This window comes from Calonectris borealis, chromosome 20, assembly GCF_964195595.1.
Source record: "Calonectris borealis chromosome 20, bCalBor7.hap1.2, whole genome shotgun sequence".
NCBI lineage: Eukaryota > Metazoa > Chordata > Aves > Procellariiformes > Procellariidae > Calonectris > Calonectris borealis.
Window position 1 is genome coordinate 3003280 of NC_134331.1, and position 22927 is coordinate 3026206.

Below are 22927 nucleotides of genomic sequence, written 5' to 3' on the forward strand. Positions count from 1 at the left end.
CGCCCTGCCAGCGCCCCTGCCTGCATCCCTGCCTGCACCCCCGCCTGCCCGCGCCCCTGCCTGCGCCCCTGCCTGCACCCCTGCCTGCCATGCCCCTGCCTGCGCCCTTGCCTGCCTGCACCCCCGCCTGCCGCGCCCCCGCCTGCGCCCCTGCCTGCGCCCGTGCCTGCTGTGCCTCTGCCTGCGCCCCTGCCTGCGCCCCTGCCTGCCTGCGCCCCTGCCTTCCTGCACCCCTGCTTGCCGTGCCCCTGCCTGCACCCCTGTCTGCCTGCACCCCCCCTGCCTGCACCCCTGCCTGCATCCCTGCCTGCCTGCGGCCCTCCCTGCACCCCTGCCTGCATCCCTGCCTGTCCACACCCCTGCCTGCACCCCTGCCTGTGCCCCTGCCTGCATCCCTGCCTGCCCGTGCCCCTGCCTGCCCACTGTGCAGCTAGTGGGTGCTGCCGGCGCGGTGCAGGAGGCAGATACGGTGGCTGCTGGGTGTCCTCCTGTGACCGGGTGCGGGGGGAAGGGGCTCCCTGCCCAACGCGGATGCTTCCCCGGCAGGATCCCGAAGCCCCCTGGGGACCAGGGAAAGGCCCCGGCTCTCGGGCTGCGGCTGGAGGTGGACGTGGCGGGCTGGCCGTGTCCGGGCAAGGCAGGAGCGTGGAAGCGTTGCCCACGGGGGTCTTCGTGCAGTCAGCCCCATCGCCCCCTCCACGCGCTCGGGCCCGGCGGGTGCTGCCGACCCGCGGGTGCACGCAGGGCCTCCACCACCGGTCACCCCGCACCGGGCGTGGGGAAGCCCATGGTTGGGTCCTGGGGCACCACAGTGAAAACGAGAGAGATCGGGGTGGAAAAATACAGCGGAAAGAGGAAAAAAAGACGCGCGCTGTTTTGTCTCCGTTGGCTTTAGATTTTGAGGATCTGTTGGAGAGGAACCTCTTGCTTTTGTGCTCGTACGATGCCGGGGGCGTGATGCATTCTGCGTCGCAGGGTGGTAGCCTGGCTTCACCATGCTCTTAGCCACCTTACGTAACATTAATAATTTCTTAATCTTTTTTTTCTTTTCCCCTCGCAGGCAGAGCAGATGAAGCGAGTTTATCCCAAGTCTGAAATGGGAGGTTCCGAGGGGGTCAGCTCAGCCCCTGCGGGTTCCCGGAGGTTTCCCATGTGAAGAGCTGGAGGGACACGATGCGGTGACGTCTCCCTGAGATGGGGATGCTGTCCGGACCAGAAACGCAGCTGAACGCTGGGGTGGGGTAGATGGGTACCCCCTTCTGTATGTAGGAACCCCACTTCGGGAAAAATCCCTAAGGAAAAGAAAAGATAGGCCTTCCTAAAGCAGCGCTTTACATTCAATATATGTTTCATTATAACAACACTGGAAGAATAACAAAAAAATAACTAAGCGCTGAGAAACGTGCACTTTAAAAACGTTTACAGCTAAGTTAGCGCCAAGGATGTTTGTTTAGACCCCAGCGAAATATTGATGCCGAAGGTATAAAATCCAGTGTAAATGTTGCACGGAGAGCGCGCCCGGGATTATAAGCAGCGCTGCCACTTCTAGTGTCCTTTTTCCTTGGGCTGGAAAATGTGTTTTGTAGCTGATTCTTACGCCGCGCCCTCGCGCCGCTCCGTTTCCCGGCTGAGCTCGCACTAGGCTGGCGTTGCTCCGGGTTTTGCCATTTTTAGCTGCAAGGGCCAAAGCCTGGAGGAGGCTGTAACCCTCAATTAGGGGTCTGTTTGTGTAACTTTCTAATGTTCAGAGTGATTATTCGGGGTGAGGGAAATACGCTGCTGTACGTGGTCCTTCCTGCCAAACTTGCAGCCAGAGCAGATCCTTATAGCCAAGCAATAAATTCCCCAAAATGAAAGGTTTACGATGGAAATGCTGACAAACCCTTAACTAACACATGACAAATGGCAGCGTTACAATTCAGTAGCTATAAGCTAAATGAGCAGCGACGCAGGCAGCCTTCGAGGATTGCCGTAGTGAGCCGGCCTTGTCTCGATGAAGATGTGCAGCGAGGCAATGGCTTTTAATTTGCTTTTAATCTTTCTAATGAACATTTGTTGGTCTAACTTGCATGCAAAATGGGGGATGCTCCTTTGGTTTTTCATGAAGTTTTTGGATGACCGTTGGAAGAACATCCATCGGGCGAGAACAAGAGCTCAGTTGTTTTAAGGCATTTTTTCCTATAGAGGACGGAGTCCTTGTTCTCCGCAATTTCCCGGAGCGCTGAGCGTGTCCCTTGCTGGCTTCCAGGTTCCATCGGGTGCTCCGGGATGTCCCCATCACACGCACGAGCTGGGACAGCACAACAAAAACTGTGTCGCGCTGCTGGCACCCAGCAAAACAGCACAATGTAAATTTTAATGGTTTTTTTGATGCTTTCCCTATTCCCCCTCCCCAAAGGCGTGCAGGGATCTGGGATCCCGCTGCAGCGCTGCCTTCCTCAGAATTAGGGCACCCCTGTGCAGCGCCCTGCCAGTGCCGAGGGAAATTTTCTCCTGCCTTTAATGAGTTTAGGCTGAGCCTGGGACCTGCAAAGGCTTGTCCGTCTGTCATGTGCTGCAGAGCGGTTGGTGTGCGGAGGGTTGGAGGGTGTGTGAAGTTCAGCTGGCGGGCGAATCTGGGCAGGCTGCGGCGGGACCAGGCGGTGCGGCCGGGGAGGTGGGGGCTGCCCCGGGGGGGTGCGAGGGCTGCAGCCGTTCCCGGCTGCGCCTGCGGGATGCCCGGGCCCGGAGCCGAGCGGGGCTGTCGGTGGGTGACCCGGTGTAAGTACGAGTGGGCTTCCACGGACAGTGCATCACGGTGCCTCGAGCTCGTTACCATCAGCTCTGAGCCCAGTGGTACCAAAAGACTTCGTTATCTTTATCGTTCACGATTGCTCCAGCACAGTGCCCAGCCTTTAAGCTTCGCTTTTAGTTTCCCCTTGACAGATCTTTTTATTTTTAAAGTCTAAATTCTGCAGACAACGTGACCGGATCTCCTTTGCCCTGGGAAGGATTCACCCTCCTCCTGTCCAGTAACAGGCTCAAGTCCCCGTCCCTGCTGTTGGAACCGTCTCCTCCTGCGGTCAGCAGCGCTTCCAACCTGCAGAAAAGGCCATTTGTCTTCTGAGGACTTGTTAAGTAATTTTTTAAACATGGTTTGAGTTGCTGGTTTTGTTTACGGTAAAACACATTGATTTGCCGTGCAGCAATAAGTTCATGAGAGCAGATGCTGAAGCAGAACAGAAAAATCTCTTCTTCAATGGTTACGTACCTAAAGGCTGCGGGGCGATGCACGGGAACCAGTGTCTGAGCCCAATGCGTATAAGTAAATTCTCTAGGAACGTTACTTTAATCATCTTGTGTCAATAAGTAGTGCCACGCCGTGCGCATCCCAGTGCAATGACTTTTTAGGAAATAAATTATCGAGCAATGAGTGGCCGTGAAATAGAGCGGTCCTGCAAAGCGCCTGGGGGGAGAGCAGCTCGGAGGGAAGGGGGTGACTGCTGGGGGAATCCGTGGGGCTGAACGAGGAGATCCGATTTCTACGTCTGGGTCTGGCCATAACTTTTTCTCTAGTACTTACTGCCTGTATATAGTCGTTTGAATTTTATACATGTTATGGTTTGTTTATTCCTCCTTCCAGCTTGTTCCTTCATTGCTAAGAAACGAATTTGCTGCAGAGAAATTGGACAAACATGCTGTGGTTTCAGGGCACTACTGAAAAATCTCCTCTCCGCGTTTGTAAACAGGAGATTTGCGCCGAAATATGTATTTGTTTTAGACATGACTTCGTTCCCAGCGTTCGCTTTGATCGGGGCGCTTGGAAGGCGAGCCGTGTCATGCGGCGGGTTTGTCCAGTAAAAATACAATTAGAGGCTTCGGTTTCAGTGTTTGCGCGTACGATCGCTTGTGGATAATCTAGAGGCCAAAAATTAATCCCAGCGCTCTGTCCACAAACAACGGCGAGCTGGAGGGGTCAAAGTCGTCCTGCTTCACTCTTGCATGAGCATTGTCAGGGTTTCTTTATATATTTCAATTTCTTACATCTCAGTGAGGAGGGATATGTTTTCCCCTGCTTCCTATCCCTTCACTAAGAATTGTTTAGAAAATTCAGGTGCTGGTTTATAACAGTTGTGTGGTTTATAACAGTTATAAGCATAGATGGTGTGAAACAGAAGCAAAACTGGTGTCCAAAACACCCCTGGTACCTCCGCGGACATCCTTGAGCACTACGACCAGGTTTGTGAGCTCCAAATCCCGGTTTTCCCAGCGTGTCACGCAGTGTGAAGGTGCCGTAGCTATTGCTCTGAAGCTGTTGTGTATTTTGGATGACAACCCTGTGCAGGGACGGACAGAAGTCACGGTGCCTGGGAAGTGGGATCTTCCAAAAACAATACGCTTCGCAAATGAAATCGAGCGGAGCAGAGGAGCTTGGTCAGCCAACTTCCCTGGAGCAGGAGGTGGGACGGGCTCCAGCAGGACCTCTGCAGAAGGACCCAGTGGCTATTTCGGTTTCCTTTGGTCCCGGTTCGCGTTTTTGTTGGATTATGCTGCTTCCAGCCATCGCCTCCCTTCATGGGAATGGGAGCTGTGGAGAAGGAAGGATATTGCGGGGCAAGCGTAGCGAGGGTTCGGCTTGGTCTGTCCTGTGAGAGAGTGTAACGATGGCTTTTAGAGAAAGCAAGATGATATTTTCAAGTGTGATCCTGTCCCTCGGACAGCATCCCGTGAAATTTCCCATCATTTTTTAGCTGAGGTCGTGGTCAGCTCCCATGGAGAAGCAGAGGTGATTGCGTGTGGACAGGCGAATGCCGGCCGTTTCCCTGATGCTCCCGGGGTGCAGTGGTCTCGCCCTACCAAGCTGAAAATGAGAACGAGTAGGAATAAGCACCCTAAGGGCTCTGCCTGCCGCGGGGCAGGCAGACGAGGCAGGGCTCTTTGCTACAGAAGATGAAGGAACTGTAGGAAGTTCTCCAAGACGAGAGGGACCAGCTGGAAAAAGGGATGCCCCCGAGGGGATGTCTGGGGAAGGAGCTTGAAGAAAAGCCAAAGCAAACAGTGGGTGCAGATGCTGAGGAGGAGAACACGGCTTGACGAGAGAGGAGGTGAGAAACAATGAGTCCTGAGCACGAGCCGCTTATGGGAGCAGAGACCATCTGCTCTTCACCGGCCTGAATGGTGCCGAGCGATACCCTGCATTCCTTTGTTCCCCGGTTTGAAGGGAATGGCAGGCTGCGAGCGTTTAAAGCCAAACGCAGTCCCTGCGAGTTCAGCCACAGCTTATCTTTTGTCTAAATTTCCTCCGTCTCCTTCTCCTCAAGCGTTTTCTTTTGCAGCCGTTAGTTCGTAGCACATTTTTCCACCTCAGATCTTGAGTAGATGGATGCAAAGCCCAGGAGGATGTTGCAGTTGGCAGAAATTAAACAAACTGTGCTGCCCTGGTGCACACAGGGTGGGATAGTTGGCAAAGTGGCTTTAGCCAGCGAGCTGGGGAAGTCAGAGAGGATAGAATGACCCAAGAAGTACATGCAGCTCATAAAAGTGGCAGAGGCCAATAAACAAAACCTTCTTACAACTTAGTAATCTGAGTAATAATATGGTCTTAGAGCCGTAAACCCGGCTAGATCATAATAATGGCTTGAGCACGCTCTTCCAGGAGGGGCGAGGGCGATGCTAGGGTCTGTTAACCTGAGGAGGGACAGAGATGGAGGTGGAGAGCCATGACATGCAAAAGCCAGATAGGATTTTTTAATTTTTTTAAAAAATATGAGGCTAATGCAGAGGTGAACTAAAGCAGCCCCATATCTCTGGAAATCGTTTACTTAGGGGCTGGGGGAAAAGGTGTTTTTATATGGCGTATCTTGTATTGCATGTCCCTCCTTCTGAGACTTGCAGTCATGCTCTTGGTGATGTTTTTGTCTCTTGTGAAAAAGCCTGAAGTTTTACCGGATACATTTTATGTGGTCACCTTTTTGCTGTGTTGCTGTACGGAGATGTCCATGCTCGAGACATGCCCTGCATGCAGAAAGCCCCATCAGAGGTCCCATCCCTCTGTCACACGTCAGGGTTGGCGTGGCAGAAGCAGAGCTAAGCGTTGTGGCTGCTTTTTCTTGGCTGCTGGTGTGGGTTTTCATGCTACAAACATTGCTTGCTTTTTTACTGTTTGGATGTCCTCCTATCTGTGCTCCCTGCATATATATATGTATATAATAGGTTCTCTCTTTGCTTTGGTGAAGTAATGGACCAAAATGCATCCTTCAGGCATGTTGTGAGCACTTAGTTCAGTCTTCAGTCCCAGACCTTTTGTGCTTTGCTGGATTTGCAGTGCTGGGTCCTTTTCCCCCGTCTTACATCCCCAGCCTGACGCCGTGCCGCGGGCTCCGTGCTCGCAGCCCTGCGACTGCTCAGCTCTGCCGGGGCGAGTTGGGCGGTTAAATATCTTTTGGGGTCATATCCACCACCTTTAGTCTCCATGGCGGTAAGATTTGCAGGTTGCTGGCCCGGCACCGTTTCAACGCTCAGTGGCTTCATCCCAACGACAGGAGCAATAAAGCAAATTCAGACTCTTCTAAATTCTGCCCAGCCGCCAATATCCAAGCCCTCAAGTAAGGCTGCGTGAAAGCACCGCACCGAGAGCGTTTTAAATGACTCCTTCAAGGTTCCCCTAAAATCAGGGCGCCCTTAAGCTGCATTAACTAAACGCCAGCCGGGGCTAGCTTCTGCTGGGGGAGTGATCCTCCCTCCTTCCCAGGCGGGCAGGGGTTGGGGCAGGACCAGGAGCCGGAGCCACCAGCTCCGCGGCACCGCCGGGTGACAGCGGCGGGGTGGCTGTTGTGGGTGTAGGTGTAGGCACAGCCTTTGGCCCGGCGGGTGGCAGTCACCCTGCGAGTCACCTGCCCCGCGTCCCTCGCTCCCTGGCTTACGTAGGGTTGGTTTGGGTTTTTTTTCCCTCGTGGCACTGCTCTGTACTTTGGACTTTGTTTCTCGCTGGTTTACCCTGACTCCTCCTTTCCGCCGATTTTTTTTTTTTTTTTTTTTTTTTGCAGCAAAACGAGTTGCAGGCTCATTCAACAACGCAATTAAGGGTTCAACCGTAAACGGCTCGTTGCTCTGGATTCCCCTCGGATGCAGACCCGCGTCTGCAGAGGCTCCTGCGCAGGGGCTTTCTGCGGGAGCGCGGCTGCAGCGGGGTCTGAGGGCTTCCCGCAGGCAGGCTCCTCGCTGCCAGACTGGAGCTGCCCGCAAGCTCTCTGGGGTAGGGATGGTCTTTATCGCTCAGTGTGTACAACCACCACCACGTGAGTGTTTTTGTCGAGGTGGTTTATTAAACCTTTATTATATTTATGTAGCTCCCAGGGTAATATGATCTGGAGTTAATTACTGGAGCCGGTTTTCTTCGTGAATACATCTGAAGAGTGTGTCAAAAGCCTGCGGTAGTCTTTTGCGCTCCTGTTTAACGTGATACAAATTTGTATGGCTCAGGGTAAACATCGGCATCGGGGGGGCTTGGGCAGCGCTGAAGGGGAGCCCTGTGTTGCTTTGGGGGGGCTTCGCCTCTGCACGGCGGCTCTGTCAGCAAAAGCCCTGCCTCGGATGTGGGCACCTGATGATTTGTTGGGTATGGATGCAATCCTAGACGGTGTCCCAGCCAGCCTGGGATATGGTAGCAGACCACCTGGAAACTCCCGGTATGGAGGGGGCAAGGCAAGGAGAAGCCCAAATATTCAGGGCTAGAAGCTGACACCTTACCGGCAGCCAGGGAGAGGAAGGAGGAGGAGGAATCCACTGCAAAAATGTTCTCGAACACGGTTGCATGAGGTTGAGCAGCTCCAAAAGTGAGATTCTGAGAAAAGCAGTGCTAAATAAGGACAGGTAGCAGCCTCTGTCTGAAGGGATATTTTTATTGGGCCGGCAGCAGGAAGCATAATTTTCTTTAAATGACATGTATATCTAGAGTATGCTGTAATACAAAGTTAGCCAGTGCGGCACTTTTTTAAAACGGGAAATTATATTTCATAATCTGTACGGCAAAATTCACTGGGAACACAGCTGGTGGTGGGCAAGTGTTTGACAGCCGCTGGCTCGGGGGATGCTGCCACGCCTGAGGCAGCGCTGGTGAAAAATACCTGTTTTCTGCCACGGCCCCATCAGCGACGGGGCACATTTACCCCCTCCGGACTGTGCTGGTTTAAAATAGGCATTTTGGTTCTTTTTTCCTACGAACATGAGGTATCATTCATGGTCAGAATGAATATAGGTTTGTACTGATGTGGCTGTAATTACAGTATTCTATATGCATTGTGTACAATGTATATATTATCCTTGTACCTCTGGCACTGCTGTTGGTAAGTGTCTCTTGATGCTTCAGTTAGAAAACTTGTTTTTTTCGGAGGTTTCTGACTTCCCATAAAAGTCTATTCTGGGCTGAATCTCTCTGTGCCAACTCTTAGGCCAAGATTGAAATTTCTTTTATGAAATTTTATTCTGAGCCAGTTCGAATGTTGTTATAGAAAGCGGATAAGGGCACAGAGTAAAATCGGTGTCTTGCACGCCGTGAGCAAATCTGACTTCTGAAGAACTTGCATTCTGCATAACCGTTTATAGAGGTGCAAAATGCTGCCGTTCTCACCAGCGGTTTTAACCCCTTTTCTTTCTACACAGGTATAAATGGCTGTTGGTGTTGGGCTGTGCTTGATAATCATGCCCTGCTTTTGCATATCAGGGAAGTTTTTGGTGGCAAAGAGCTCGTGGCCCTGGCAGTGGCGGAGCACCCTTCGCTGGGTGCAGCTGCAGACTTTGAGCAGTTAATGCTGAAGGAAGTTGGGTTTTGCACAGTTTATTTTAGTCTCCTTCTGCTCACAGAAAGAGACAGGCCTCCAAATTAGGTGCTCTGAATTACTGTCGAAGGGCTTCCCTGGCAGAGAGTCTGGGCTCGAGTGTTCGATGATGCAAATGCATCATCTAGATACAGGTTTATTGATGCAAACATATCATTTTCAGTAAATGTGGGGTGTATCTCCTCTTTAAAGGCTGTTCTGTCTTCTTATATAAGCCCTTGCCTCTGCTCCGGAGGGTGGAATAATTGCTTACAGACAAAGCTACCTGATTTCTGAGAACGAGTTTAACTGTTGGTGGCAACTCGTCTGATTAATTAAACCTAAAAAATTCTGGACAACCTGTTTTTTTAAAAGCTTTATTTTGTTTTGATCCGGATGAAACCACAGCAGGTGAAGCGAGCTGGGAAGCAGCAGCGGTTGCTGCTTGGCTTGTGCTACGCCAGGCACCCCTGATGCTCCTAACGATGGACCGTGCCGCAGGCTGCCTCGCAGCCGAACAAAACTCACCGTAATGAAAAAAGGCACAAGCACATTACTGTGGTTTTGTTCTCCCCCGCCTGTGCTCTGCTGAAGAGCTGGGCACTCGGGAAATGCTGTCTCCAAATAGAAGCCGGACACAATGGGGAACTCGGTTTTTCACCTGTAATTTGGTTCTGCGCGGCACAGTCTCTAATAACGATCCCTCGAAGAAAGAAAAGAGCAGTTCTCCAATGCAGACCCTCAGCAGCGAGCAGGCAGGCTGCTGGCACGAGGCAGAAAACCTGGCGCTGGTGCTCGGCTCCAAGAGAATCGCGACCTCGGAGGACTTGCAGCCACCGGGTTGGATGCAGGAGGAGCCCTGTGTCGGGCGAGAACATCTGTGCCCTCTGACTGCATGACGAGAACATCTATGATTTACAGTATAAATGCTGTTTCTTTTTTTATTTCTGCTTTCTGGAAGGCAAAGGTACCCTTAGATGCAGAAGGACGAGCGTGCCAAGGACTCCCAGCGTCAGTAGCCCTGAGGTTGCGGTCGCTCGGTCTCCCCTGCGACAGCGACGTGCCCGAGGTCAGGAAGCATCTGCAGCAGAGAAAAGGCACAGCCAGTGCCTGAGCCAGCTCTTTGCGTGAGAAAATGGATCTAAACAGTAACAAGAAATGGGCCAGGGGCAGGACTCGAGTCAGTTAATAAGCAGATGGCAAATCCAAAGGAAAAAGTAAAATAATTTGGTTTTATCTGTGTTTGAATGTGAGCAATTTATGTGGCGGGCCCCTGGTTCTCAAAAGACTCTGCAAAGCTTCGATAAAAAGAGAAATGGTGAAAGAGCAGCTGCTTACCTGAAGCTTCTGCATCGCTGCACAAAATCATTTCAGCATTCTCGAGCTCTTTGCAAACTCTCTGCTGAAGGTGAAGAGCAATCAGAGCAGGCGCACTCTTTCCAGCTGCGACATAAAAGCCGTAGAGGACAGAAGAGCCACATCCACCAAACTGAAATTCAAGAATAATGTTCCAGCTCTGGCCATTTATTTGTGAGCTCGATACTGAACTTGTCCTTCCCTCTCAACACAGCACAAGAAAGGATGGGCAGAACCTCCCATGTCTGACTGCAAGAAGCAGAGCCTGCTCTGGTGTAGGCATCTCCCTCTTGCTCTGTTCCTGTCCAGGTGCAGCGGGGTTTGCACAGTCCTTTCACCGGCAGGATGAGCAGGGATGCTCCCAAAGAATTTGGAAATGGTCCTTTGCTATTTTAATGCTCACTTTTTTTTTTCTTTTTACATTAAAGGCTGAGTCACTACCTACTTAAAGAAAGGAAATTCAGTTACTTCACGTTTCCTTTCTGAAACACGATAGATCAGCGCGTGAACTGCCGTTTCCATAAGATCCTGTTCACTGAATTCCTTAGGTGAGCGCCTGCGCACAACTTTCTTCTTCAAAGAAATACTTCTGTAAGGAGATCCTTCAAAAAGAGAGTGGAAGAAACGGCCACGGACAGTCTGGCAGGGAAGAAGTGCCATTCTGCAGGGGCCACTGTGGCTTCAGAGCTCCCCATGCAGTGCAGAGTCCATCAGCCCGAGGTGATGAGAACTGGAAAAAATTCCCACTGCTTCGGTATGAGCTGTCAGTCATTTGGGTACAGAAGACAAACTGGAGACTTACTAACATAAGCACCAGCAAAATATGGAGTTCAAATGTTCAAGATTTCTTTAAAGTTTTGAATTCTACATTCCAAACTCAAGCTCTGCTTCGTTGCATACGCGGAGCAGAAACAGCGTGAAAGGAGGAGCTGAGGAGCCAGGACAACCCTGGCACTAGCGTCGTCTCCTTTAGCCATAGGTGTTGGGTACCTGGAAGCTGAAGACGGACTAACCACTGGTGCAAAGACGTGATGGTGGGGCTGCCCTACAGCCGAAGGACAACTTCTGCCATCTGGTATGAAAGTCCCCAGCCCGTATCGCCAGCAGCGCTCGGGGTTTGTTGGACTGGGACTGTCACATCGCCCTGCTGAACTCCAAGCACCCCCTCATTAATTCCCCCTGTTTTTAAGAGAGTTTCAACTCAGACTTAACTTTTCCTGAATGCTTTGTTATTTTTCCTTTTGTCATCAAACTCACGGAATTTAGTTTATGCAACAACTCTTTCAACTGCAGCGTGTTTACACTGAGCTCCTGAGCAGCGGGAAGAAACATCCCAAACTTTCAAATAAATGTGTAAACGCTACAGCCTGCTCCCTGTGCTGAGTTGTTTTGCCAGGTGCCAGCTTTCTTTGTTATTGGCTTTTGATGCTGATGGAGAGACCCCCGCAGTAGACGTGGAAGCCTCACCATTATAAATAAAAACCAGTTTCCATAAAGAAAATCGGATCGTCCGTACCTACCAAACCTGTGTGCAACCGCTCACGCAGCTTTGTTGTGTTTGGGTGTAGTTGCTTAGATCTTTATTGCAGTTAAAGAGATGAAATTGCTTGCTTTTGTCTTTCAAGTTTTTTGCCCAGAAGTATAAGTTGGAGAGGTTTCTGGTGCCCGCTGTTTGCAACAAGCAGTACCCATCCCTACCTCAGATGCAGACTCCTTTTGGCCTTGAACAAATTACATCACCCTTGGCTTTTTGTATCTATAAACGGAGATTATGTTTAAGGCACCTGAGCGTGCAGGGCTGTTGTAAAAATTAATTAGGTAATGGTTTCAATGTGCTTTGAAGATGAAAAGCGTTGCAGTAGTTCAGGTGATAATTACTCTCTGGATGCTCTCTCTCCGGTGCGCGGGTTGGTTTTGACTCTCTCGTACCGGTGCTGCCGCATCGGTGGCTCTCCGGCTGCCGCAGCACCCAGTGCCATGGGTGCCTCACCCGTCTGGCAGTGAGATGTATTTTAGGTGATGTTATCTTCCCATATGACATAGCCCAATGTTTTAGAGCACCCGCGTGTGAAACCGCTCCCATGCTTCGTGCAGACCATTCGCTTTTCCTTGCTATGAACTGCGCCAGGGTGGTTATTGCTGGAGACCCCAAGCTCTGAGCTCTTCCCTGGAAGGACAGGGCTTGAGGTGAGCAGAGGTGTGAACCTCTTACGGAGGGGTTGTGGTGCTAAAATACCCTAAACTGCAAGGAGTTCAAAACTTTGCAGGTAGAACATGAATATGAGTAGTTAAAACTCTTTTAGTATAAACAGAGACCACAACAAACATCAAAGTGCCAGAAGAATTCAGCCCCAGACAGGCTTCTATTCTATTTAATGCTAGATGGATGAAGATAAGAAGTTTTGGGGTTTTTTATTGAAGTTCAAGTTGCCATTGTATTTACTCAGTATTTACTAGGCAAAACTAAAGGGCATTATTTAATTAGAGTACTTGTATCTAATGCGCTTTGTTAAGGTGGAAACTAATGAAAAAAAGAGTTTCCAGTTAAAGCTTTTTTTTTCCCTAAGGGAAGTGCTAGCCTAAAGATCGGGTGGGATTTGATCATGTTCTGTATGTGAGTGTCATGGTTTAACCCCAGCCAGCAACTCAGCCCCACCCAGCCGCTCGCTCGCTCCCCCGGTGGGATGGGGAGAGAATCGGAAGGATAAAAGTGAGAAAACTCGTGGGTTGAGCTAAAGACGGTTTAACAGGTAAAGCAAAAGCCGCACACGCAAGCAAAGCAAAGCGAGGAATTCATTCACCACTTCCCATCGGCAGGCCGGTGTTCAGCCACCTCCAGGAAAGCAGGGCTCTGTCACACGTAACGGTGACCTGGGAAGACAAACGCCATCACTCCAAACATCCCCCCTTCCTTCTTCTTCCCCCAGCTTTACATGCTGAGCATGACGTCATATGGTGTGGGATACCCCTTTGGTCATTGGGGTCAGCTGTCCCGGCTGTGTCCCCTCCCAGCTCCTTGTGCCCCCCATCCTGCTCGCTGGTGGGGTGGGGTGAGGAGCAGAAAAGGCCTTGACTCTGTGTAAGCCCTGCTCAGCAGGAACGAAACATCCCTGGGTTATCAACACTGTTTCCAGCACAAATCCAAAACATAGCCCCGTCCTAGCTACTGCGAAGAAAATTAACTCTCCCCCAGCCAAAAACCAGCCCAGTGCGGTATGCGAAGAAGCCTGGACCCAGCGCTGCTGGGCTGCTCCGCTCTCGGGGGACACCTGGTGGAAGCAGCCTCCTCCCCAAAGCCTCCTCCCCAAAACCTCCTCCCCAAAACCTCTTCCCCAAACCCCCTCCCCAAAACCTCCTCCCCAAAACCTCGCCGTGCCAGCCCATGGGATTTCTGCGGCTCTGGGGCTGCAGCAAAGGGTGCCTGCGCCTAACGAGGGCCCTGGGACCAGGGCTGGGGCTTGAATCCTGGATATTTCCAGTAGGTGAAGGTGTGAAAGCAAAGGCTTCTGCACGGCCGTGATACCTACTCGTGCAAACCGTGCTTTCCACTTAATACTGTGCTTCAAGACCCTTTTCTTCTTTCTGGGGGAGGACACAGTCTCCTGATCTCAGTTTTCCAAGCAAAAATGTTGAGTCCATACCATCATTACAGAGCTGCGCTTCAGCACAGGCGTGCATGATGCTCGCGCAGCTCCCCAGGTGCACAAAACCAACTCGGAGAAGGAATTTCAGATACCACACATCAAACCGCTGTGCTCCTCTGCAGGAAGGCGAGCAGTCCGTCCTCGGTGGAGCAGAAGGAGCTGCACAGTTTCTTCCTGAGCACGCCCGCAGCGTCTCTGCTGCAGGATTCCAGATGCTCAGCGACACCTCTGGGTTTCATTTTCAGCTCAGCCTTTCCCAACAACTTGCAGGAGGCATTTAGAAAAACGAGCACGTCAGATCGCGCTCGCAGTGCTGGGAACGGGATAATTAAGATCTCAGTGGTTTTGATCACATCCCACTTGTCAGCAAAAGGCCGGTGATGGATTAAGGGCCTGTCCGGAGGGTGACGGAACGCTCGCCGGAGGGGGAATAACTCGGTGGGAAACGTCACACACCGTCGAGGCACCGAGGTAGGGAACCAACACACATAAATGACGGGAATTCGGCATTTGTATTCAAGGCAGCATTTTCAACGCTTTATTATGTTTTGGGTAATGCAACAAAATACCGGCGACCTTCTGGATGCGGGCAGGAACCAGCAGCACTGGATGTATATGGAAACCTCCGGGCCCTCGGGCCCTATTCCCAGCCCTTTTCCTCCACTCCCTGGCGAAGCTGTGCTGGGAGGCGGGGGGGGGTTCCCGGGAAGCCGGGGGTCCTCGGGAGGGGGGATCCCCGAGACAGTGGGTCCCCGGGAGAGGGGGGTCCCGGGAAGGGGCGTCCCCGGGAGGGGGGGGTCTCCGAGAGAGGGGGTCCCCAGGAAGGGGGGTCCCCGGGAAGGGCGTGTTCCCGGGAGGGGGGGTCCCCGGGAAGGGGGGTCCCCGGGAAGGAGAGGGTCCCGGGAGGGGGGGGTCTCCGGAGGGGGGTCCCGGGAAGGGCGGTCCCCGGGAAGGGGGGTCCCCGGGAAGGAGAGGGTCCCGGGAAGGGGGTCCCGGGAGAGGGGAGGATCCCCGGAGGGGGAAGGGGGTCACCGGAGGGGGGGGTGCTCCGCGGCGGTGCTGCGGCCCCGCCCGGCTCCCGCGGGGATGCGCGGCCGGGGGCGGTGGGCAGCCCCGCTCCGCCCCGGGGCGGGGGCGGTGGCGGTGCGGCCCGGCCCCTCGCCCTGCGCCGGGCGGGGAGCGGAGCGGAGCGGGGCCGGTGAGTGCCGGGGCGGCGGCGAGGCCTCTCCCGGCCGCCCTCCGCCGCGGATGGAGGCGGGGACCGGGGGTGGGGGGCGGCTGCTGGACCGGGGAAGCGCCCCCCCCGAGGGGTGTAAAACGGGAAGGGGAAGACCAGGAGAGGAAGAGGAGGAGTTTTGCTGTACCTGCCGGTGCGCGTCATTACTCTAGAGGGAATGGTTCGGGCTATTTGTTGCTGTATTCATTAAGGGTTCGTGGCTGGGCGGAGAACGGTGAGGAAGCGACATTGGGGGGGGGGGGGGGGAAGGGAGGAATGGAAACCCGAGGGGGTGTCCTGCCCCCGCGCCGGCAGCGAGCGACCTGCGGGAGTCCCCGGGGAGCGGGGCTGCGGGGGGAGCGGGGCTGCGGGGATGCCGGAGGGGGGGGGGGAGCGGGGCTGCGGGGATGCCGGGGGGGGGGGGGGGGGAGCGGGGCTGCGGGGGGGAGCAGGGCTGCGGGGGGCTGCGGGGATGCCGGGGCTGCGGGGGGAGCGGGGCTGCGAGGGGAGCGGGGGGCTGCGAGGATGCTGTGCGGGGAAACAGCCCGGCCTGGCTTGGCTTGGTGTTATTTCATTATCCTGCAGTTAAATAACGATGAGTTTGGAGGGGAGTGTTCTGCAGTTGCTGGGCTTCGTGGTGCTGGTCAGCCCGAGGCACGTCTGTTTCCTTTGGGATTCAGATAAGGAAGAAAATTCAGCCCATTTTTAAAAATGCAGAGATAAAGCATTTAGCTTAAATAATTTAAGACCAGTAAAAACCACACCAGAGTTTTTCTTAAGTATCATTTAGGCTATTGTCTTCTTGCAGCAAGATCAATAACCTTATTTTCTTATCTTTCTGCAGATGTTGTTCACTGATAAGTTGTTTGTTTTTCCTCAAGCCACAGCTCATTTAGCTTGTTTGTTTGATTTTTTAGCTTAAAAAACAAGGGAAACGTGATGTGCAGCACTAAATCACCTAAACCCTTAAAGACCATTGTCGGGTTGATGTCTGGGGAAGTGAGGGAAGTCTTCCTAAGTGTCATCTGATCGTTATTTCCCGCTTGTAAGAAGCAGTAGCATCTCCGATGTGGAATTAAAGTACAAAAGCAGTAATTTCCTTGAGATTGCTTTGATCGAGATGCCCACAAGTAATTGTGTTTCAGCCACTTCTCCTGTCGGTACAAGATCATAAAGAAGTGGCAAAATTGCGGGGGACTCTTGCAGGTTAAGAGTATTTTCATTTTGTCCAGTATTATTCAAGTAAATGTCTTGGCAGCTTTTTTCTGCTCAGCCTGCGTGGTCATTTTCCTCAACTGGAGTTTCTAGGAAGGTTTGGCTTTTTTTGCCCAGGTACAATTTTTCACCATTTAAGTGATACTTCTTCAGCATTCTTAATTGTATTTACATAGCTTCATCAGCTTATGTGGAAATGGCAGGTATAATATCAAGAAATTAATGAGCATTCTTAAAAAGACCTTTCTTCCAACCTAAGTGATGTAAATTAAAGCATGGAAGTGTTCCGGTGAAGATGTGGAAGTATTACTGTTGGTTTTTTTTTTATAACTGGATAGAAAATAATTAAAGAAACAGTAACTGGCATTAGCGATTGAGTCCGATTAAATCAGCTTTGCCAATTTTCAATAAAATAGAGTGTGACTGAGGGATGGGGTTGCCACTTTAATGCGGTCGTGTAGCATTCAGCAGGGACCTCGGTGGAGCTTCTCCTCTTGTAAGTGCTCTTGAAATCTGCTCCTGAAAGCAAACAGTGGAAGCCCAAGCACTTAACAGGGCATGCTGTGAGCAGAGGGGAGAAGCACATTATTTTTTATGACCTGTAAGCAATAGCTGCTGCTCTTGATTATTTTTAAAACGCTCTGCTGTCATTTTGAAGCGTTTCTTGCTTGAAAATATCCATAGGAGTTGTATGCATTTTTCCTGCAAGAATTTGTTATTAGCATAGGTTGATGTTTAAGCATTTTGTGTTTTGTTTTTTGTTTGTTTTTTTTTTTTTTTAATCAAAGGAAAAAGCTTTGTTTTATTTTTGGAGTAGATTCAATGAGCTTTTGTCGGAAGCACTCCAGGCTCTAGGTGGGATCTCTTCCCAAGGCGTTGCTTTCAGTGATGCGCAGCTGTGTCTGCCGCAGGTCCTCATGCTGCGTGTGCCTGCTGGGGGTCCCTGCCCCGGGGGGACCCCGACACCCAGCACAGGGAGCCGTCAGCAGTGGGTTCGGTTGCTTGCAGATGCCTTTCCCCTCCTCCCCTCCCTCCTGCTCAGAGAAATGCAGGCTCTGATAGAGCTGTCTGTCTATAAGCAGTTTGTGTATTTGAAGTTCTTCGGGCTCAGCTCATAGCAGCGGTGCTGACATCTGAGCAACCTCATGTATTTCTTTAGTTAGGTGATGTCTGTACTCCAGAAATAGATTTCCATATTAAAATACAGCTGGGGAAGGAAGCTTGAGCCATGTGTTGTCTAACAGATAGTGGAGAAACCAGGTCCAGAGCTGCTTGGAACGTGCAGTCACCAAAAACATCAGTCTGCTTTTTGAATAAGTGTTGGGAGCTGTAAAACCCGGAATATGGATAAATTCTTAAAATCTGCACTGTGTTTTGGCTGAAATGTTGAGAAATGACTCGGTTGTTCACCTGGGGCACGTGGGCGTTGCTGCAGGGGGGACTTACGGCCGGAGCTGGCAGGGGTGGTGGCGAGCAGAGCGGCGCTGGTTCCGCTGCTGCCTCTGCTGAGGGCTCCCCGTTATATTTCAGCTTCACAGGTGAGGAAACGGAGAGGGATGCAGATTGACCAGTGACTGGAACCTCAGCCAGCAAGGTGGTGGCAAAACTGGAGATAGAAACCTGGTGGTTCCCCAACCTGCCGTCCCTCACCAGGTACGTCCTGGTGGAACGGGATGCTCTCTCCTGGAAAAGCCTTTTCAAGTTGATGTTAATTTTTTTTTTTTCCCCCAAGAGATTATCTTCAGCACTACTGTGCTGTGCAGCTGGCCTCATGAAAGGGTAAAAAAAAAAATGAAAATAAGTAGTGTTGGATCTGCTCCAGAATGAAAGGGGGTTACTCACGGTAAAGTGAACAGTTTGCCTGGGGTGAGATGGCTCTTGTTGTCGGATGCTTCGGTCTGGCTGGCTGCCCTGAGCTCACGTGATGGACACTGGAACCGTGCTCTGAGAGAAATACTTTGGTTTGTAATTCATGTGAAAAAATGAAAATAAGCCCAGGTTGGCTCGAGTCTTGCAAGCTTGCGTGGAGCTGATCCTGCCTCTGGGGGGATGCTCAGATGGCCTCCCCCAGCCAGCGTCCCCAGCTCCCTCGTTGCAAATGAGTACTACCAATTTCTTCATCTAACGGGCATCTAGCATATATATTGGAAGGCATTTAAAATGCGAAAAATTGAAAATGAAAAATTTATATGAGAATATAAAAATACGAGATACTGAATGCTGTAACTGCCTGGCTTTTGCTTTTTAAATTATTTTGTCATTTAATATAGATTCGGTTTTTGGATTTTTTTTTTTTTTCCTTAAACTAGTCTTGAAAAATGGCACCAGCTACTCCAAGAGAAGCAGGAGTGTGGAGGCAAACCAGAGCTCTCCTCTTCAAGAACTGTCTTATTAAGTGTAGGACTAAAAAAAGCAGCGTGCAGGTAAGCGGAGCGCTTGTTTACTGCTGTCTGCAGTTATTCTGCATTTAAGTGGCTCCTGAGTCAGAGGTAATGCTCAGTTTTATTATAACGTTTCTGAAGCTTCAAGGTCTGCTCTGAATTTTGGTTTGAAAGAGGCTTTTTCAGAAGGTATTTTGTGATCCTTTGGTTGAAACTGTATCCTAATGTGTAAGGCATTATCCGGAAAACATCCTTGAATTAATATTGCAATCTTAGTGCACTTTTAAAAACATTTGCACCCATAACTGAGCAGTATAGCGGGATTAGACCTCTCCAAAAGATTTTTATCTAACAGTTTAACCCTGTGCACGGGTGACATGTATGGTACTTAAAGATGAATTTTGAGGTGAAGAAGAGACAGGACAATACTTGGCTAGGCTGGTTTAATGGTTCATGGTTTGTGTTTTGCTGCTTTCCAAATAGCATAAGTTTGCTGATATTTGAAGCATGTAGAATTATCCCTTTGTACCTTAAAGTGGCTCCTTAGGCTAATGCATGCAATTAAAATCCTACTTCGGTGCCAGAGAAGGATTTGGCATTAAAATTACTGTTGCATTGGAAAGGTGCAGGGAAGTTTACACTCAAGTAATTAAACTCCCAGTCCCTCCTTTAAGCTTCGTGCAACTAAGATAAATTTTTGGAAATTCTTGCTTCTGCAACTGGTCTTTGAAGTTTTCATATTTATTTCTTTCTTTGTACAGGAGATCCTTTTCCCACTCTTTTTCTTGTTTTGGCTAATCCTGATGAGCATGATGCATCCGCACAGGAAGTACGGCGAGGTCGCCAACACCAACCTCGGCACGCTGGATACCTCCATGCTGGTGAATTTTGTCATCGGATACACACCGCCAACCCGAATGGCACGAGAAATCATGAAGAAAGTGGCTTTTGATAACTTCGAAGATGGTACTCGGAACCTAAGCATTTTCTTTTTTTCAGTATATCTCATGCCGTGGCTTGTGTTTGAAGAGGGAGCTCGCTGTTGCTGCTGCTGATAGAAAAAAGCTTTTTGTTTTCTTCCATTGCAGATAGAGAACAGGCTGTGAAGGCGTGGGGTTTTTTTGTTTGGTTGGTTGGTTTTTTTGCTTGGTTGGCAAATATCCTGGCACTGCCATCTCAGTGGTTCGCGTTCTCTTGTGGCAGCCAACAAGTGTTACATGGCTGCAGGAAAGGTTTTTGGAGGACCCAAATGCCAAGTCCAAAAGGCCCCTAACCAGCTCTGGGACTAATTAGTACTTGTCCTGTGACATCCTGGGGCAAATTCAGGAGATGATACTGTCCTGCAGATGTGTTAGGTCGCGTTTTCTATGCTGTTGTTACTGCCAAAACAACATTGTAAATTTATATTTTTTTTAAAAATGATGATTCCCATTAACACTGTCACCTTCTGAATTTTCCTTTTTTTTTTTTTTAAAGCTCTTTGCCTGCACAGCTGACACATCTAGGGGGAAGTTATCTCTCCAAAACCACTCTGATGTATTTTTAGTTTGGTACCTTTGATTCTCTTCCCTGTGGTTTGCATGCTTCAAGGGTACCGGGGAGAAACAGCCCAGCCCGAGAGCTGCATTTTCCTTACGGGTGCCCTCCGCCGCTTTGGGCAAGCGGTTCCACTTTCCGCCTTCGCATCTTCCTCCTGTCCTCTGCTGAAGTCAGTGGCAAAATACCACGTTTTCATATATTTAGCCCTCTGCACTGATTTAATCTGCCTTGCTTGAAAGCTCTGGTGCTGGAGAATAAACTCTCGGGTAGCCAGCAGAAGATTGAGGCATAGAAGCTCTTGGAGCAGCAAAAAATGGGGAAAAAAGGGAAAGGCGTGGGGGTAAATTTGAATTACCCACCCTGCTACCGAGCGACACTCCTGCAGGTTTCTGTTCAGGAAAATACTTCCTTTGCTAGGATAAAAATTCAACCCTATATTTATCCAAAACCAAACAAATCGTTAATTATTAGCATGACGCTTCTTTAAAACAGTGTTGCGCAGTTTTTCTTCCTGCTGTGCTGATACCTCAATCAACACGATAATTTCTTCTGTCTCGCAGGCATCATCACAGAGGAGTATTTAAGCGAAGAAGAGCTGCAAGAGGCTAGTGCTTTCAAACCCTCCAACTTCGTGGGAGTAGTGTTCAACGATGCCATGTCCTACCAGCTGAGGTTTCCTGATTCGGTCGCTATGTCTTCCATTTATATGGAATCGAGAGGTAAACGTGCACGCTCTTACATGTGCTCTGTAAGGGGATAAACTGAAAAATCGTTCCCTCTTTTTCTTTTTTTGACCTGATGTTGCCCGCATTGGTTTATGGAAGTTGTTTCCACCGTTTATAAGGGATCGCCTCAAGCTGCACCCTCTTTACGTTGGGGATAGGACAGCTGTAACTCCAGCTTTTTGCATTTTAAAATGCCTTGGTTTATTCTGCAGCCAGTTGTTCCAACCGGCGGAAAGGGTGTGAATCGGTAACGTACTGGAGCTCGGGATTTACGGCTCTGCAAGCCTGCATCGATGCTGCCATTATACAGGTAAGTCTGAACAAATAACGTAGTAAACCCGAGGAGGTTCCAGTCCGCCGACTGCCTTGGCTCTGACTGGTTTTGTGATGTTGTCCGTTAATTGTGTAAAATGCCATATCAAAAATTGAATCCGATGAGCGGGCAGAATATTTCACGTGTGTTTTGCCGTATTTTGTACAGAAGCGTTCTTGTCCAGTTGAATAATGTGGACGTTTGTCTTCGTTTGTGTCCGAATGAGCCCGAACCATACATCACAGCAGCCAAAACGCGAAGGCTTGACAGTGCTCGCCCCAAAATACTGTTTAAGATGCTGCACCAAAAGGGGCTGCAGATTTGCCTTACTGTTTTATTGTCAGTATTTGTCAGCAATGCCCTTTTCCCTATTTCTCTCCTGTCACGCCGCTCGCGGTGAGAGCGATTCTCCTCTTTTTAGGTGATAGGAATTGCAAAATTGTTCATTTTCTCTCCAGGACTTCAGATATTCTCCAATTCCCGTGGTTTTGGACTGGGATTTGGGGACAGTAAGGTTTCGGGGGCTCCAGATCTCTCTCCGTCGGCGGGGATGGAGACCGGGCTGAGCACGGTGCGACGCGCTGGTCTGGGGGGGCTGAGCCAGGGTCGCTGCCGCTGGGTGGGAAGGGGCTGTAAAATGGGGAAAATGCAGCAAAAATAACTCCTCCTTCTCTTCCTTTCAGCTGAAGACTAATCAGTCGGTTTGGGAACAACTTGAATTGACGAGAGCAATGGTCATGGGAGAGGCTGCGGTGGTGGAAATAGATAATTTTCCTCGTGCGATCATTTTAATTTACCTAGTGATCGCTTTCTCGCCGTTTGGGTATTATTTGGCAATTCATATTGTGGCAGAAAAGGAGAGGAAGTTGAAAGAATTCTTAAAAATATTGGGACTTCACGACACTGCCTTTTGGTATGTGAGTGTTTGGTATAACCCATTCTTTATAAAAGAAATATAAAATATATAAGGAAATATAAAAAAAACCCCACTTTCTAGGAAAACTCCTCTATCCCATCCTCCAATTTTTAAATTGTTTTCAGTCTGATTAACTGAAAACAGCCTAAAAGAGAGATACTCTGTAAAATCTAAGGGAGATACTTGCAGTATCGTGAAAATAGGAAGATTTTAATAAGTAAATACCAGAGTAATACTGTTGCATTTATGCATGTAAAATTACGCCAGACTTAGAGGGATTAAATGTGATGATGTGTGAGATTTTTATGTAGTTTGTTTTTTACTGTTTTTAAATATTTTTGGCTCCGTAGCTCCTTTTCTGGAGGCTCAACAGGTAACCTGCAGTCTCTCTTCAGAGCTCAGCAGCAGTTGCCCCGACACATAATTAAATGACTCTAACTCTGTAATTTTAACATGACAGAGTGGTCTAAGCAACAGGGTTTAATTTGTTTTCTTACCGTGATGGAAATTATCCTGTGCAATATAATGAGGGTTTTTTTTTCCAAATGAGAGGATGTACTAATTGGAAATCATTGATAGTCGCAGAGATAAAAGCGGGTTTAGCTTTGCCTTTCGCCGCAGTGGCCGACGGCATTTTAGCATCTTTCCCTGCCGCACCGTAACAGCCAGCTGGGGCTGTCTGGGTTATTGTTTTCTGGTTGCTTTTGTTTTATTTCTGCACCCAAGCTCTTTTCTGTTTGTTTGCGGTACGTCCTTGGTGACAAATCTTATTTAGTTGAGTCCTTCACCCGCAGCGTTGGTCCGCTGTCCCCACTCGCCCCTCGCCC

General features: G+C 50.1%; 1 protein-coding gene across 6 annotated transcripts in view; it reads left to right on the forward strand.

Moving 5' to 3' along the window:
- Positions 1–14902: 14902 nt before the first annotated feature.
- The window catches only part of ABCA5 (ATP binding cassette subfamily A member 5), a 34842-nt gene continuing 26817 nt past the window's right edge, over positions 14903–22927 (forward strand). The window contains exons 1-7 of one of the 6 annotated variants that reach the window (XM_075169414.1): positions 14903–14993; positions 17757–17879; positions 18536–18649; positions 19369–19573; positions 20707–20865; positions 21084–21181; positions 21868–22097. In XM_075169414.1, coding sequence (XP_075025515.1) covers positions 18545–18649; positions 19369–19573; positions 20707–20865; positions 21084–21181; positions 21868–22097 — 797 coding nt within the window. In that variant the 5' untranslated portion in view covers positions 14903–14993; positions 17757–17879; positions 18536–18544. Of the gene's footprint in view, positions 14994–15056; positions 15247–17756; positions 17880–18535; positions 18650–19368; positions 19574–20706; positions 20866–21083; positions 21182–21867; positions 22098–22927 lie in introns of those variants that run through there. The other 5 variants (XM_075169413.1, XM_075169416.1, XM_075169417.1 and 2 more) reach the window with 5 other exon arrangements.